The sequence below is a fragment of the Acipenser ruthenus genome, chromosome 32, assembly GCF_902713425.1.
Source record: "Acipenser ruthenus chromosome 32, fAciRut3.2 maternal haplotype, whole genome shotgun sequence".
NCBI lineage: Eukaryota > Metazoa > Chordata > Actinopteri > Acipenseriformes > Acipenseridae > Acipenser > Acipenser ruthenus.
This window is the reverse complement of record NC_081220.1, coordinates 5,280,542-5,293,830: the sequence shown is the minus strand read 5'-3', so window position 1 is coordinate 5,293,830 and position 13,289 is coordinate 5,280,542. Positions and strand designations below refer to the sequence as shown.

General features: G+C 40.2%; 1 protein-coding gene across 1 annotated transcript; it reads right to left on the bottom strand.

Annotated features, from left to right (window-relative positions):
- Positions 1-7,967: 7,967 nt before the first annotated feature.
- LOC131703080 (uncharacterized) lies at positions 7,968-12,488 on the bottom strand. Its single transcript, XM_059005944.1, has 15 exons — positions 12,395-12,488; positions 12,253-12,311; positions 12,073-12,162; positions 11,535-11,662; positions 11,310-11,456; positions 11,115-11,195; positions 10,281-10,451; positions 10,082-10,178; positions 9,766-9,986; positions 9,540-9,690; positions 9,237-9,445; positions 9,021-9,138; positions 8,736-8,935; positions 8,546-8,658; positions 7,968-8,010 (listed from the first exon to the last, which is right to left on the bottom strand). Exons 1-15 carry the CDS (start codon positions 12,418-12,420, stop codon positions 7,968-7,970), a joined length of 1,854 nt encoding a protein of 617 aa, XP_058861927.1. The 5' UTR covers positions 12,421-12,488.
- Between the last annotated feature and the right edge of the window lie 801 nt (positions 12,489-13,289).

Here is a 13,289-nt window from a genome sequence, read left to right as displayed (position 1 = left end):
CAGCAGTGGTGCTCTGGCTCCCTCTTGTGGTCAGTGTGAATTATGGCAGTGTGTGCAGCTATGCAAGGCACTGATGCCTGTTTCCAGGCTATACAAACACAGAGATGGATTCAATCAAACACTAAGTTCACAGTTTAATAGAAGAGTGGATTAGTTATATATTTGTATATGTGTTCTAAGCGCTGCACTTCTGTTTCAATTGGTGTCATATTATGATATTTATAATGCACATTTTTATTGCCTGCGTGCAGTACCTTACACTTTTCTGTATTAAATGTCAGTTGCCACGTGTTTGCCCAGTTCTGAATGCTGTCTAGATCATTTTGAATGACCTTTGCTGCTGCAACAGTGTTTGCCACTTCTCATATTTTTGTGTTGTTGTAAATAACAAGTTTGCTTACTATACCAGAATCTAAATCCTTAGTGTAGATTAGGAATAGCAAAGGACCTAATACTGATCCCTGTGGTACACCACTGGTTACCTCGCTCCATTTTGAGTTTTCTCCTCTAATCTGTTTTCTACATGTTAACCACTCCCTAATCCATGTGCATGCATTTCCTTGAATCCCACCTGCATTCAATTTGAGAATTAATCTTTTATGCAGGACTTTGTCAAAAGCTTTCTGAAAATCTAAATAAACCATGCCATATGCTTTGCAATTATCCATTGTTGATGTTGCATCATCAAAAAAATTCAAGCAGATAAGTTAGACACGATCTCCCTTTCCTAAAACCATGCTGACTGTCTCCCAGGATACTTTTACCATATAGGTAATTTTCCATTTTGGATCTTATTATAGTTTCCATAAGTTTACATATAATAGAAGTCAGACTTATTGGTCTGTAGTTACCTGGTTCGGTTTTGTCTCCCTTTTTGTGGATCGGTATTATGTTTGCAATTTTCCAGTCTGTCGGTACAACCCCTGTGTCAAGAGACTGTTGCATGATCTTGGTTAGCAGTTTGTAAATAACTTCTTTCATTTATTTGAGTACTATTGGGAGGATCTCATCCAGCCCAGTGGATTTGTTTATTTTAAGAGCTCCTAGTCCCTTTAACACTTCTGCCTCTGTTATGCTAAAGTTATTTAAAACTGGATAGGAACAGGTCGACATGTGGGGCATGTTGTCCGTATCCTCCTTTGTAAAAACTTGTGAAAAGTAATCATTTAATATATTTGCTATTTTTTATTTTTTCATCTATGATTTTGCCATTTGTATCTCTTAGACATTTAACCTCCTCTTTGAATGTTCTCTTGCTGTTATAATATTGGAAAAACATTTTGGAATTGGTTTTAGCCCCCTTAGCAATGTTCATTTATATCTATCTCTCTTGGCCTTTCTAACTTCCTTTTTGACTTGTGTTTGCAGTTCCAAATAGGAGTGGCAAACACTGTTGCAGCAGCAGAGGACATTCAAAGTGATCTAGACAGCATTCAGAACTGGGCAGACACATTTCAAATGACATTTAATAGAGAAAAGTGTAAGATACTGCACACAGGCAATACATTTCTCCCCCTTCCTTTCTATATTGGTTAATTGTGGGCTCTATTTTCTTTTTTTTAACATCACTGAGTCCCTTGTCCCTGTGCAACCACAATGTAGAAACATATAGAGAATGTATGGGAATGGTCAATAAACATCACTGCTGTTTCTCTTAAAGCGTGTTTATTTATTTCTAATACTGGACCCTGTCTTAATACTGTATTACATTATAAATATGAATATAGCTGAATTATTAATTGTAGATAATACTTAGAATACCAGATACATATTTAGCATTAAAAAGCAATACATGTGATTTATTTAACAGTCGTTCATTATTTTGTGTATCAGCCGCCACACAAAGCTGAGCGCAGTGCGGTATACTGTAATGATGCTCCAGTCAGTCTGCCCGGACTGCACCTGAACCATTTTAAAAACACGAAGCCCCTAATAAGCTAAATTGTAAAAATTAGGAAAAAATTGCGCAGATATAACGAAGCTAAATTTGAACTCCTAGCTGGAGCAACGAGAGAGGGCGAGAGGGCGGGGCAGAGAAGGAGGGGGAGACGCTGCTAGGCAACCGGCTCGTGAACATTCCGCTCAGCTGAGCAGAGACCGTTAGGATTTAAAAATGTGAACGTTCCGAGCGGCGTTAGGCGCTTCGTTAAATTAACACACCGTTGCTGGTATTTTAATTTTGAAGAAAACAATATTTTAACTCAAACAGCACTGTATTAAAAAAATACTTTACTAGAAGCTCCAGACCGTTTTCCAACAAATAAAAGGTGATACGTATTTATAATAAGTATATTTGTTATGATATTAAGACTAAAGAAATGTGCTACAGTTTGGTGTATAATTTATTTATTTATTTATTAAATGTTGTATTTCTTTTTTAATATTCTATTGTTTTCACAAAATAACATCCATACATTATCAGTTCATCTGCTAGAGTAATCAAATCACAAATATTACTCGTCAGTAATTCATACACAGACACACTGTGGTAACTTCAAGAAGTTAAAATGTAAGGCTGGATTAAAGTTTAACCAATTAAATAAGTAAATACATTTTTACCTCTTGCTGGTGCCACGGTTTGTCTCTGTATCAATTCACTGATATTTGAGGTTTTGTTTAGTACACACTAGCAGGTGATCTGATAATCTTATTGATGTTATTTTGTGAAAACAATAACACGTTAATACTGTGCTACAAAAAATGACTCGCCGTGTTGTAACTTGCGCGGGTGATGTCATGGGTTGTCATGGCAGCGCCGATCATCACGGGAGGGGTTATCAGTGGTTGTCGGAGAAACGCTGGAGTTCCGCTGGCTTCCGAGATATCCAACCCGAATATCTAAATCATATCTAAAACATTTGATTTTAAATCGTTTTGTATAATATTTTCTTTTTCGGCGCTTCGCTAATAGTTTCTTGTTTAGGCTTTGTAGATATTGAACTGGATCATTGTTTCAACGTGCATGTCTGGGTTTTGTCCAGTAGATGGAGCTGCTGCTGCTGTTGTGATGTTTTGTTTAGCAGAATGCAGTTCACGTACCGTGTTACAAACGGGACGGCGCTGCACAGAGCGGTACAAACTGTGCAATTAAAATCTCTGGTAGTACTGCAGACGGGCCGCCGATAGTCATCTCTGATTAACCCAACATGAATATAAATACGAACTCAGTCTGTTTCAAAGAGCACTCAGAGTGACGGCGCCGGAGAGTCTGATAGCAGGTTTAATAATATGAATGTGCCTGTGTCTGCTCGAGTCTCGCATCAAACTCTCCGTCCTCTTTATAATATAAACACATTACACCCCCCGTACTGCACACGGGGTTTCCAGTGTAGTGAATTCAGTTCCAATAACTCACACACTCAAACATGAAGAGAACAACATGTTAAGTAGCACTTTTTTGTGATGCTAGAACAAGGTATATATAAGGAGTGTTGATAATGTCACCCTAAACTTGCATATTGAAAGTAGCATGTCAAAGCAAGAAGGAATCTAATAAGTAGATTATGCCTGTGTAATCACAACTCAGAGGCAGCCAGACCTATGGCATCACACATGGGACTACAGAAACTGGTACGGGATTCTGGGAATTGTAGTTTGTTTGCAGTTTTACCGTTTTGTGGCTGAACGGTGGAGGTTGCATTAGCCACTGTATTCGATTTTTTTTTTTTTTTATCTAACGGGAGTAATACAAACTACACTAAGCAAAAATGTAAGAGATATATTAATGTTTTATATTTTGCATGTATTTGGATTAATACTTAATATACTCAGTTTTTGTGAACACGATCACCCACAGAACTGTATAATAAAGTTTGTTTCTAGAATTCTGTTCTTTGCATGTGTGTGTTTTATAATATGTATACCTGTCAGCACTGAGCTTTCAAAATAAGGGAGACTGCATGGGGCAGGACTCTGAAACAGACCTTCACGGGCAGGGTTACCATATGACTTCATGCACACTAGAACACACTGGGATAGTTTAGGCTCTTCAACTCACACGCCAAAAGATTGTGGGAAGTGTAGTCCTGCTGTGAACAGTGCCCAAGAGGTGTAGAATGTACCAGAATGCATTGCAATTGGAAAAGCCTGAATTGTCCCAATGAACAAGGAGTCACATGGTAACCAAAATGCATACCTGCCACAGGCTTCCCATGGGCCCTAAAGTATGACCAATACAGACAGGAAGGAACTGCACTGCTGGAAATAGTGATTTTAGAACCTGAAATGTTAGCAAAAATAATTGCTTTTGCAAAAACGTATGTAGGAGCTGAACTGGAATTTTGATTATTAAAAAAAAAGGAATTGTCACGGATAGCTGAGTTGGGTGGAGGTGTAAAAATAATCAAGTCCAGACAATGGTATGATATGACACAAGTTGTTTTCTTTTCCTTTATTAGTGTCTGCAAACAGTGGTAATCAGGACAACAAACAAAAGAAAATGTCCAAACAAAAGAGAAACACTAACTGAAGTGTGGAGAGACAAAACAAACAAACAACAAAGTAAAATTATCCAGACTCTGGGTGGCTGTCCTTGCCTTTCTGGTGTCCACCCTCCTGGTTGGCTGTCTCTCTTTTGAATTAGTTTGTTTATGTCTGTCAAAAAAGTCACAGTGAGCATTTGTTTGGTTTTATCCCTCAGTACCTCTCCCACACTCCTTTGTGCTTTCAGATACCACCCTCGACTGCTACAACACGGCCCCCTTTTACGTGCTGCAGAACGCCCCCTAATCAGCAGAACACCAATTGGCATTTTAATCTCCTCCCAATTCTGGGACTTTGCAGGACATTCCGTGTTGTTGCCCTCAACAAAGATGGTGACCGTCCTTTCGGGACTTCCGCCCCAAAGGTGGAACTGTCACGTCACACCATCTCTGTTGGGGCCTTCTAGGCTGGCTCACAGCCCGCTGGCGGCTGGCTTACAGCACGGGATCGCGTTATCTCATCACAGGAATGTATTCTTATTTTAGTTTATTTAGGTATGTGTAATTATTATGGTTTATGGGTTGGTATGTGCGCCTTTTCTATGCACTGCACCCTCAAGTGGTAGTTTTCTTTATAGCTAATGAATTATAGAATTCAGTGTGGAAAGTAAACAATAAAGAACACAGATGACACAGTGAGGAGGAGCAGCAGCAAATACAGTTCAACTGAAGACAATTAGTTTGTACTTTTGAAAGGAGTTCCTGGTATGGAACATATTGCTGTATTGGAAGGATTTTCCACTAGTTTTATTATTGGATGTAAGTTAATAAAAGCTTACTGTATTCTGAAGATTGGAAAGTTTACACACCTGGAATTATTCTAGAAGTTAAGAGCTGGAAGTGATGTGAAGCACAGTGACTGTATGATGAGTCGTAATATAGAGGATACCTAGCCTACAAAAACTAACAAGTGGGAAAATCATTTATGAAGCCACCACAATGTAAATTTAGAGACAAGAGAATCTGGTCAGGGAGAAGGGCCCAACATAAGGGAAAGTGGACAAGCCTGGCTTTGGTGGACAGCTTTTAACTTTACACCAGCTTTTGTTTTCAAATGAACCCTCCCCCCTTACTATTTCTACACATGAGGCTTCAAAATAATTAACAGTTAAACATATATTCTTAAATCAGTGAAGCAGGGCTCTAGTTTGTTTCTTGTTGAAGCCTGGTTCATGACAATATATAAATTGTATACTGAAATAGAATTTATATGAAAATTGTTACCCAATACATATTTAATAAAAGGGACAAATGAAGGGGGGTTTCTTCCTTAAATTTTATCATGCTAAATAACTGAAGGTATAGTAATTGCCCTGTTACTGGTCAATATAAAAATAGGGTTACAGCTCAATGGAGGAGGAAAGTCTTTGCTCCCAGGTTCAAACAGTGAATTACTCAAGGACCCGTCGCTAACACACCATATTGGAGAATGGCCTGATCAGGGAAAATCAAAGCATTTGATACAGCAAGGAGGAGGAAATCCCATTGACATGGCCATTCTGACATATCAAGTGTAGAATTAGTCAAGCACAAAAAATAAGCTTTTACAAGCAAGATTTTTATTTATCAACACACACTTTTTGGCAGTTTCCAGAAAGATACAACTCCAGCTATGAAGATAACCACTGAACACACACCCATTGCAGCTCCCAGAAGGGACCACACATTGAATTGGGCTGCAAGAGAAGAAAGAAATAGTTAGAGGAATATAAAGAGAGATATTTATAGATTTAACTTGAACTGCAATTGTGTTCATATCATGCATATTACCGCTTCTAGGCATAAAGTGAAGGGATCCATCTCTCTTCAGCTCAATTGGGCCAGAAGACACAAACACCTTTACTGCACCACCATCCATCCCTTCAGCACTGCGACCTACAGGAGGAATTAGGAGGAGTCCATCAAAACAAATGGACAAAAAATGCATGCTAAATGTCCCCCCCCCCCCCCCCTTCTTAGACAGAGCTCTTACCAAGCCTCTGTTTCCCTGGAATGCACCGTCTGCTACAGAGGCTGTCTGATGGCCGGTTTGAATCACATATCACAACACTGCAGTGGAAGTAAATCTGAAAGACAGCACACCTTGTCAAGTAAAACAAGCATCAATAGATCAGGCAGTACCATCATCCAATGAGGATTACTGAATTGAAAAACAAATATATTGCATCATAAGTGTTTCTTGCAAAAGTGCAGTTACATGTTTTCATTCCAACTCACTAAAGATTTGAGAACAGCAACTATTCGTTGCTTGCAAAGCAATCCAAACCATGCATTGTGGTACAAGATCCCCATCCCAACAGTCCACTTTACCTGTCCTTTTAGTGCATCCCGGCCGCTTGTGAAGGAAAACATTTTCACTTCAAACCTCTTCAGATGGGAAGGGAACAGCACTCTTGCATTGCTGGACACTGGGTGAAAGATGGTCAAGTACTCATCTGCAGAGTTCTCACAGCTAGAAAGAGAAAGTAGGTCAGGAGCACATCAGCCACAACTCCAATTCCAAGGTTTTGTAACAGCAATATCATATTCCAGCATCTTACCTGTCCACAACGACATCCCACTTTGGAGAGCTATTCCTGTCAACAGAATAGGTTGCCCAGCAGTTCTCCAAAAACAATTCAGCCTGTGGATCCCTGCTGTACAGGAGCTCTACCTCAAAATACAAGGGTCTTCGCAAGTACTTCACAACAGGGTAATCCCGAGCTCCATAGAAGTCATTGTAGGTTGAATCTGCAGAGATGCAAGGGATCTATAGGTGGAAACACACTACTAGAGCATCTATATTACTTCAATTGCCAAGTCCTACCCAATGCAAGCCGCATGATGACTGCAAGGTCCCCCAAGCCAGGCTGGGCTACAGGTGCAGGATTATTCTGGTACAAGAACTGTACTACCTTGGTGTCATTGACCAGGTAGTGACAGGCAACTCTCAACCTGGAAAGAGGAGATGGGGTTAGGAGAGTTTCAGGCTCAACCACAAGGATACTCAATTTGATTGCAATCCTTACCGGTAAGATGTGAACAACACTTCATTCTCATAAGTCAGGAGGTTGTTGTCAAACTGGAAGAGAAATCACAAAAGGCTCAGGTTGCAATGAACTTGTATATTTAGTATGGAGCTGCATACCAAGTTGCAGACTAGCTAATATGGTACTCAGGATCATCCCCAGCTGTGTACTAATTTTGTACCAATTTCACAATTTAAAAATAAAAAGCGTTGGTTATGAATATTGCAATTTCATAATTGAACACTTTTGGGACCTCATGTTTGTTACAGTTAGTATGATACCACAAGTCTGTCTACAGAAACTGCTAGACTAATTTGGTATTGTTTTAGTAACCTCTAGGAGGGCAACAGAAGTAAATTTTGGATTTGTTGCAAATACACATTTGAATACACAGCTGGCGACTCTTGAGCTGCAATTGGTATCAACTCGTGTACTAGTTTAGTCCCATCCTATGTACTAGCCACGGGATCTTCCCCAGTTAGTACGCTCCTTCCAGTTCACTGCCATTGACCCAAAAAGGTCTATAGGCAGCACATGCAATGCCATAACCAAGAGACATGTGTCGCAGCACCTTTGTCAACTGGACAAGCAGTTCAATACAAAAGGTGACATCCTTCAGACGTACACAATTCATGCAAGTAATTCAGCTGATAGAAACACTGGTCACCATGGCTCCCCAGAGTGATCCAGGGGTGTTGGTCAACTTGTCAATATGTTGAACCTCCTCAAAATATGGTTTTAAAAATGTGTCAATACTAACCCGTCTAGTTGTTCCACAGGAGTTGACATTGAAGTAGAAAACCGCATTGATAGCATCAGACTGAAGAGGCCGGCAACTCTGATCCCTTAGAGTTAGTTGACTTGGAGACAAGCTGGGGACAGATTCCACTTTCACAGCGAGAGCTGCCATAGTTCCATTGGTGAAGCAATCTGAAACACAGCATTTGGATCCAGGTTAAGGAAACAGATTATAGCTTCAATACCACTCCATGCAACCTTTGGCCAATCTCAAAAGCAGCTATTCTAAAGAATGCTTGGTCTGCAGGAGAGTTACCAATCATCTTTGTAGGGAAACTGCAGGACAGAGAAAAGTCAGCCACCACAACCATGGTGCCAACATCCTTCAAGGTCAAGTCAAGCCTGCTTCTGATGCCCGAAGAACTGATCACCTACAGAGACAATACATCAGGTCAGTAATGTGTTGAACCCAAGACAACTAAAAACACATTAAAGTTCCATCACTTACTTCATATGTGGCATCAACTGAATTGTATGGCACAGTCATCCAGAAATTGGTAGCATTGGCATTATACTTGTACAGGGCAAGCAGACTTCCACCAAGTTCTCTTGAGCCCACAAAAGGAACCCAGTTGCGACCCATGTTGCCATATGTTACCATGGTATAGAATGCAGCACCATCACAGTAGCCAGTTACTGTAGGTAGAACTGCAAGAGGAAAAGCAGTTGTCAGGGCAATGGACTGGATTGTCAGAAAAAAGTAGTAGTAGACCACAAACAGTCAGGCACTTACTGATGTCTTTGAGAATGGCTTCAACTACAGCAGGATGAGTAAAGGGTGTATTCTCTGGCACTATATTCAGCAAGTAGGTCAGGGGCAGAATGTAGGTTCTGGTGTCTGGAGGAGTTACCTGAAAGAAACATGGGTTTGTAGGATTACACCCAAAGTCAGACAGCAAGCAAGTGTTTTCAAAATGGCAATAGGATGGCTGAACATGTGGGATATTACCTTTTGCTTCACATTGGGGTCCTCAAATGGCACCTGGAGAGTGTAGGTCTTGGATCCATTGGGAAAGACATGCTCCTGGACATTATAACCTTTTCGGTTGGCTTCTGGCACAGTTAACGTCTCTGGTCCAACTATAATTTTGACCAGCTCCACATCAGGCAGGAATGTCCCCAGGGTCACATTGAACACTCTGGCTTTAGGAACAGTGTCTGAAATTAAAGCATGCAGTTAAAATGAAGGCTATGAAGTGGAGCACTGCAACAAATCCCTTTGATTTACTGCATGTGGACAAGTTCTACATACTGTTTGTGACAACTGGTGGCCGAGGCATGAAAGGAGTGGTTATTGGATGAAGTACTGTGTACTTGGTCTTCTCAGGCCCATCTTGCCAGGTATGCTCCAGCATTGGTTCAATAGAGTAAGAGATCACATAGGTGTTGTCCAATACATGGCTCTGAAAGCACAGAAGCATCTTAGGAGGAAAGCTTTAACATGAGAAGGATTTAGAAGATGTTGAACTTCTACATACCTTGTAATATCCACCATCAGCTCCCACAGGAATTTTTACAGTGATTAGCTGGGGACCGACATCCAGTTTATAATCTCTACTATGAATCGTTGCAGGGTCAAGCTTGCGGCCATCAACTCCCATTTGAACATCAAGGGTAGTAATTTGTGGTGTTGGAACAAGGGGAGGTAGAACACGGGGAACATTCCATGTAATCATCTGTTCTGTGAAGGCTGTTCCATCTGACAAAAAGGAACACCATAGACTTGGTATAGAAAACTCACACTTAAACCTAGAACAGTTCTTGAGCACCATTGCCCTCTATAATCTTACTCACCAGTAGGACATGTAACTGCAGTGTCCACCATCATGACCATCCATCTTTGCTTATAAAAGGTGGTTGATCTTAGCACAGCCATTGGTACAGTTTGGATCTGTTAGAGAGGAGGGGGAACTTTTACTAAAATAAAAGACTAAATCTACCTTCATTGTCTGGATATACTGTACTAGACAACAATGAAGCCCAGACTACTTACCACCTGAGGCTGGCTTTCTGTGGAGTTGTATGCAGCTCTAACCAGAATTCGAGTTGGTGTAGTGTTTATGCCATAGCCATTTGTCATGGCCTGAGCAACAGTCATGGTTGTCTTTCTATTTGCTGGGAGATGGAACACAATTTTCCAGATGCTGTTGTCAGCAGCAGTTGCCTAGCAAAGAGAAAACCCCATTAGAATAGGGAGTTTGAACACAAAGCATCCCCAGTCTAAAGGATTTGTCACAGCAGATGGTTTGTTTAATAAAACATGAACTAAAACTGAAGGGTGAAATGTATCACTGAAACCGTTATATGATCAAACGTCTCTAATGGAACAGAGAATCCTCAAATACAACTGCATACGAAAGAGCCTACGTGAAAGCATGTGGTCTGGATCGGATACAGGCAGAGTTTGTAGCCACTCATTTGTACTGGACCTTAATATCAGTGTACCAAAACTTTAGGATAATACTTGAAATTGCTCCTATACAGCAGACTTCAAAAAGGTATATCAGGACACATTTATCATGAAGGGTTTATAACCCTGCACATATGAAGCCACTACCTAAGTGGTTGAAATACAAAGCTTACACACTGACAAGAAAGTGTTAACTTCACCACAATCATGTTTTACCACAACAAATCACAGAATACGTATACAAAGCCAATGCCTTAAATGTTACACAATTCCAATATGACCACCCTCTTGGGAGACAGGTTAAAGTTAAGGGGGCCGTTAGATTTCGCTTCAACTAGATGAGACAGTAGAGTAGACCTCAATTAGGCAAGACCAAGGGGATGTGAATGAAGCAAATGCAAAGTCACATGATTCTACCTCAGGGTATGCAAGGGACCAATCAGGATCATCTTGAACAAAGTTTGGCTCAATAAGTGGCACCCCTCTTCTCACAGAAACCTAAAGAGAATTCACATTAGTCATGAGTGAAGCACTTCTGTAATGACAATTAAAATACCCACACAACCCAACAAGTTATACTGAACAGCATTATCACATCCTGACAGCCCTTACCTCCATGTAGTTTCTTTCACACAGAATCTCCCTCTCTGCCCATGGAGAATAGCGGCATGTCATGCTCTGAACATAGGAGGAAGCTGAAGTCATAGCACTGTTTGAGAAGACACTGATTTGTACTGTCAGCTTGTAGGTCTCATCATTCTGGAAACAAAGGCTAAAGTTAGTCCCAGCATGTCACCATTAGAAACACGTTTAAAAAGAAATATAATTAAAACTCACTGTGTTCTGAGCAAAGCAGCTCACCACAGAAGCAAGGAACTTGGCATTTCCCAAGAAGTCAACGGTTAAGCTATATCCACACTGTGCGGCCAGTCTTGGAGAGAGGGACACAAGCGCCCCCTTATTGTCTATGGAAAGTAAATTAAGTTGGCCTTTTAAGAAACTGTACACGTGATCAAGCAAGGTAGAGATATAACAAAGTGAACACCCCCACCACCACGTTCCATAAGCAATTTTGTAAAAACGAGTTATATTAATAGAATTGTACACCCATTCGGAACAGTATGTTTAGAGTAAATAATTTATATTTCGGCGTACTTGCAGTCAACAAATCTGACTTAGGTTGTAGCAGCACAGGTCTATTTAGGGTGATCAGCAACATGCTTTTAAAGTTAACGCAAGAGTTTCATACTCTGCATTTGAAAAAAACGAAGCCTTACAGCGCAGGAGTACTCTGTTCTTAATTCAGGTTATTACATTACGACTCAACAGGCTTTATACATCAAAAGCTTTCCATTCAAGAAAATTGATCACTCACCAATCACATTGATACGAAAATACTTTCCAACAAAAGACTTATCCAACATCATCATCATAACACTCCCTTGACAGTCTGTCTTCACCGAGCCTGCAGAAGACAACGATACATGAAAACACACAACCGGCAAATAAACAGCAAGCTAAAAGAACAGATGTGCTGAAGCGACCGTTAACGTACCTAGAGGGGGGTTCTGCGTCCAAACTTCAGTGACTAACACTGCTAACAGCAATGTTATTCTGCATTGGAAAAAAAAACCACGCAAGTGAGACACACACAATAAAATGAACGTTTCTAAAGTAGAGAAAAGATCAACAATTACCCAAATCTAAGACAACACGGCATCATTAAATCCAAGGCAGCCCCGACCGTGAACTTCTTTCACCGTTAGAAAGACACAATAATAAAAACAAACCCGCCAGTAGCTGAGTTTGGTGTTCCTTAGTGCGCAATGGGTTTATAAAGAGGTTCAGGTGCTAATGGGAGCTAATTGGCTGCAATTGATGCGCGCACCTCTTTCATATTAGTCCTCTAATTTTCAATCAGTATGTTAATTAAAATAAATAATAATAATAATAATAATAATAATAATAATAATAATAATAATAATAATAATAATAACCCATTTAGAAGATTGTACTTTGAATTAAAGTTTGGCAGAAGTACGTGCGGAACAAACTGGACTGTCACCGACAAGGACTGTCTGATTAAAGGCTCAGCTATGGAGGCATGTAGTAAACAAACCCCAATGAATAATAAAAAGCAGGCCGCGCAAATGAAGAAACACATTTATATCATGCAGGAATCCAGGCAGGTGTGTTGCCTGCGCCAGTTTGAGGGGACGAGAATGACAGCTCGAGTTCTGATGTTAACATCCACAAGTCAATTACCCATTTTTACAATTTCACCAGACTGATAGGTAGGCTAAGCAGACATTAAAGGAGACAATTTATTTGAGGCCACTTGATTTAAGAAACAGTGCAAAGCATCTCTTTTGCATGTCAGATTTACCATGACAGGGGCAGTCCCGGGGAATAGAATGACCAAGAGGCAAATGGAAAGCACAGCGCTTAACCTGAAATACAACGCGCAGTATTGATTTAGAACAGACTAAACACAAATCGGATGACGTGTTGGAAATTTGAATTGTAATCAATTTATTTAAGATTTGAAGTTCCCATTTCAATTATTGAGCTTAATTACATTCATTCTTTTAT

Coding starts and splice junctions, on each gene's coding strand:
- LOC131703080 (XM_059005944.1), bottom strand. CDS start 12,420: ATGATGCCGTGTTGTCTTAGATTTGG. Junction 9,139..9,236: donor ACCCCAATGTGAAGCAAAAG/GTAATATCCCAC, acceptor TGTTTCTTTCAG/GTAACTCCTCCAGACACCAG. Junction 8,659..8,735: donor CAGTTGATGCCACATATGAA/GTAAGTGATGGA, acceptor TTGTCTCTGTAG/GTGATCAGTTCTTCGGGCAT.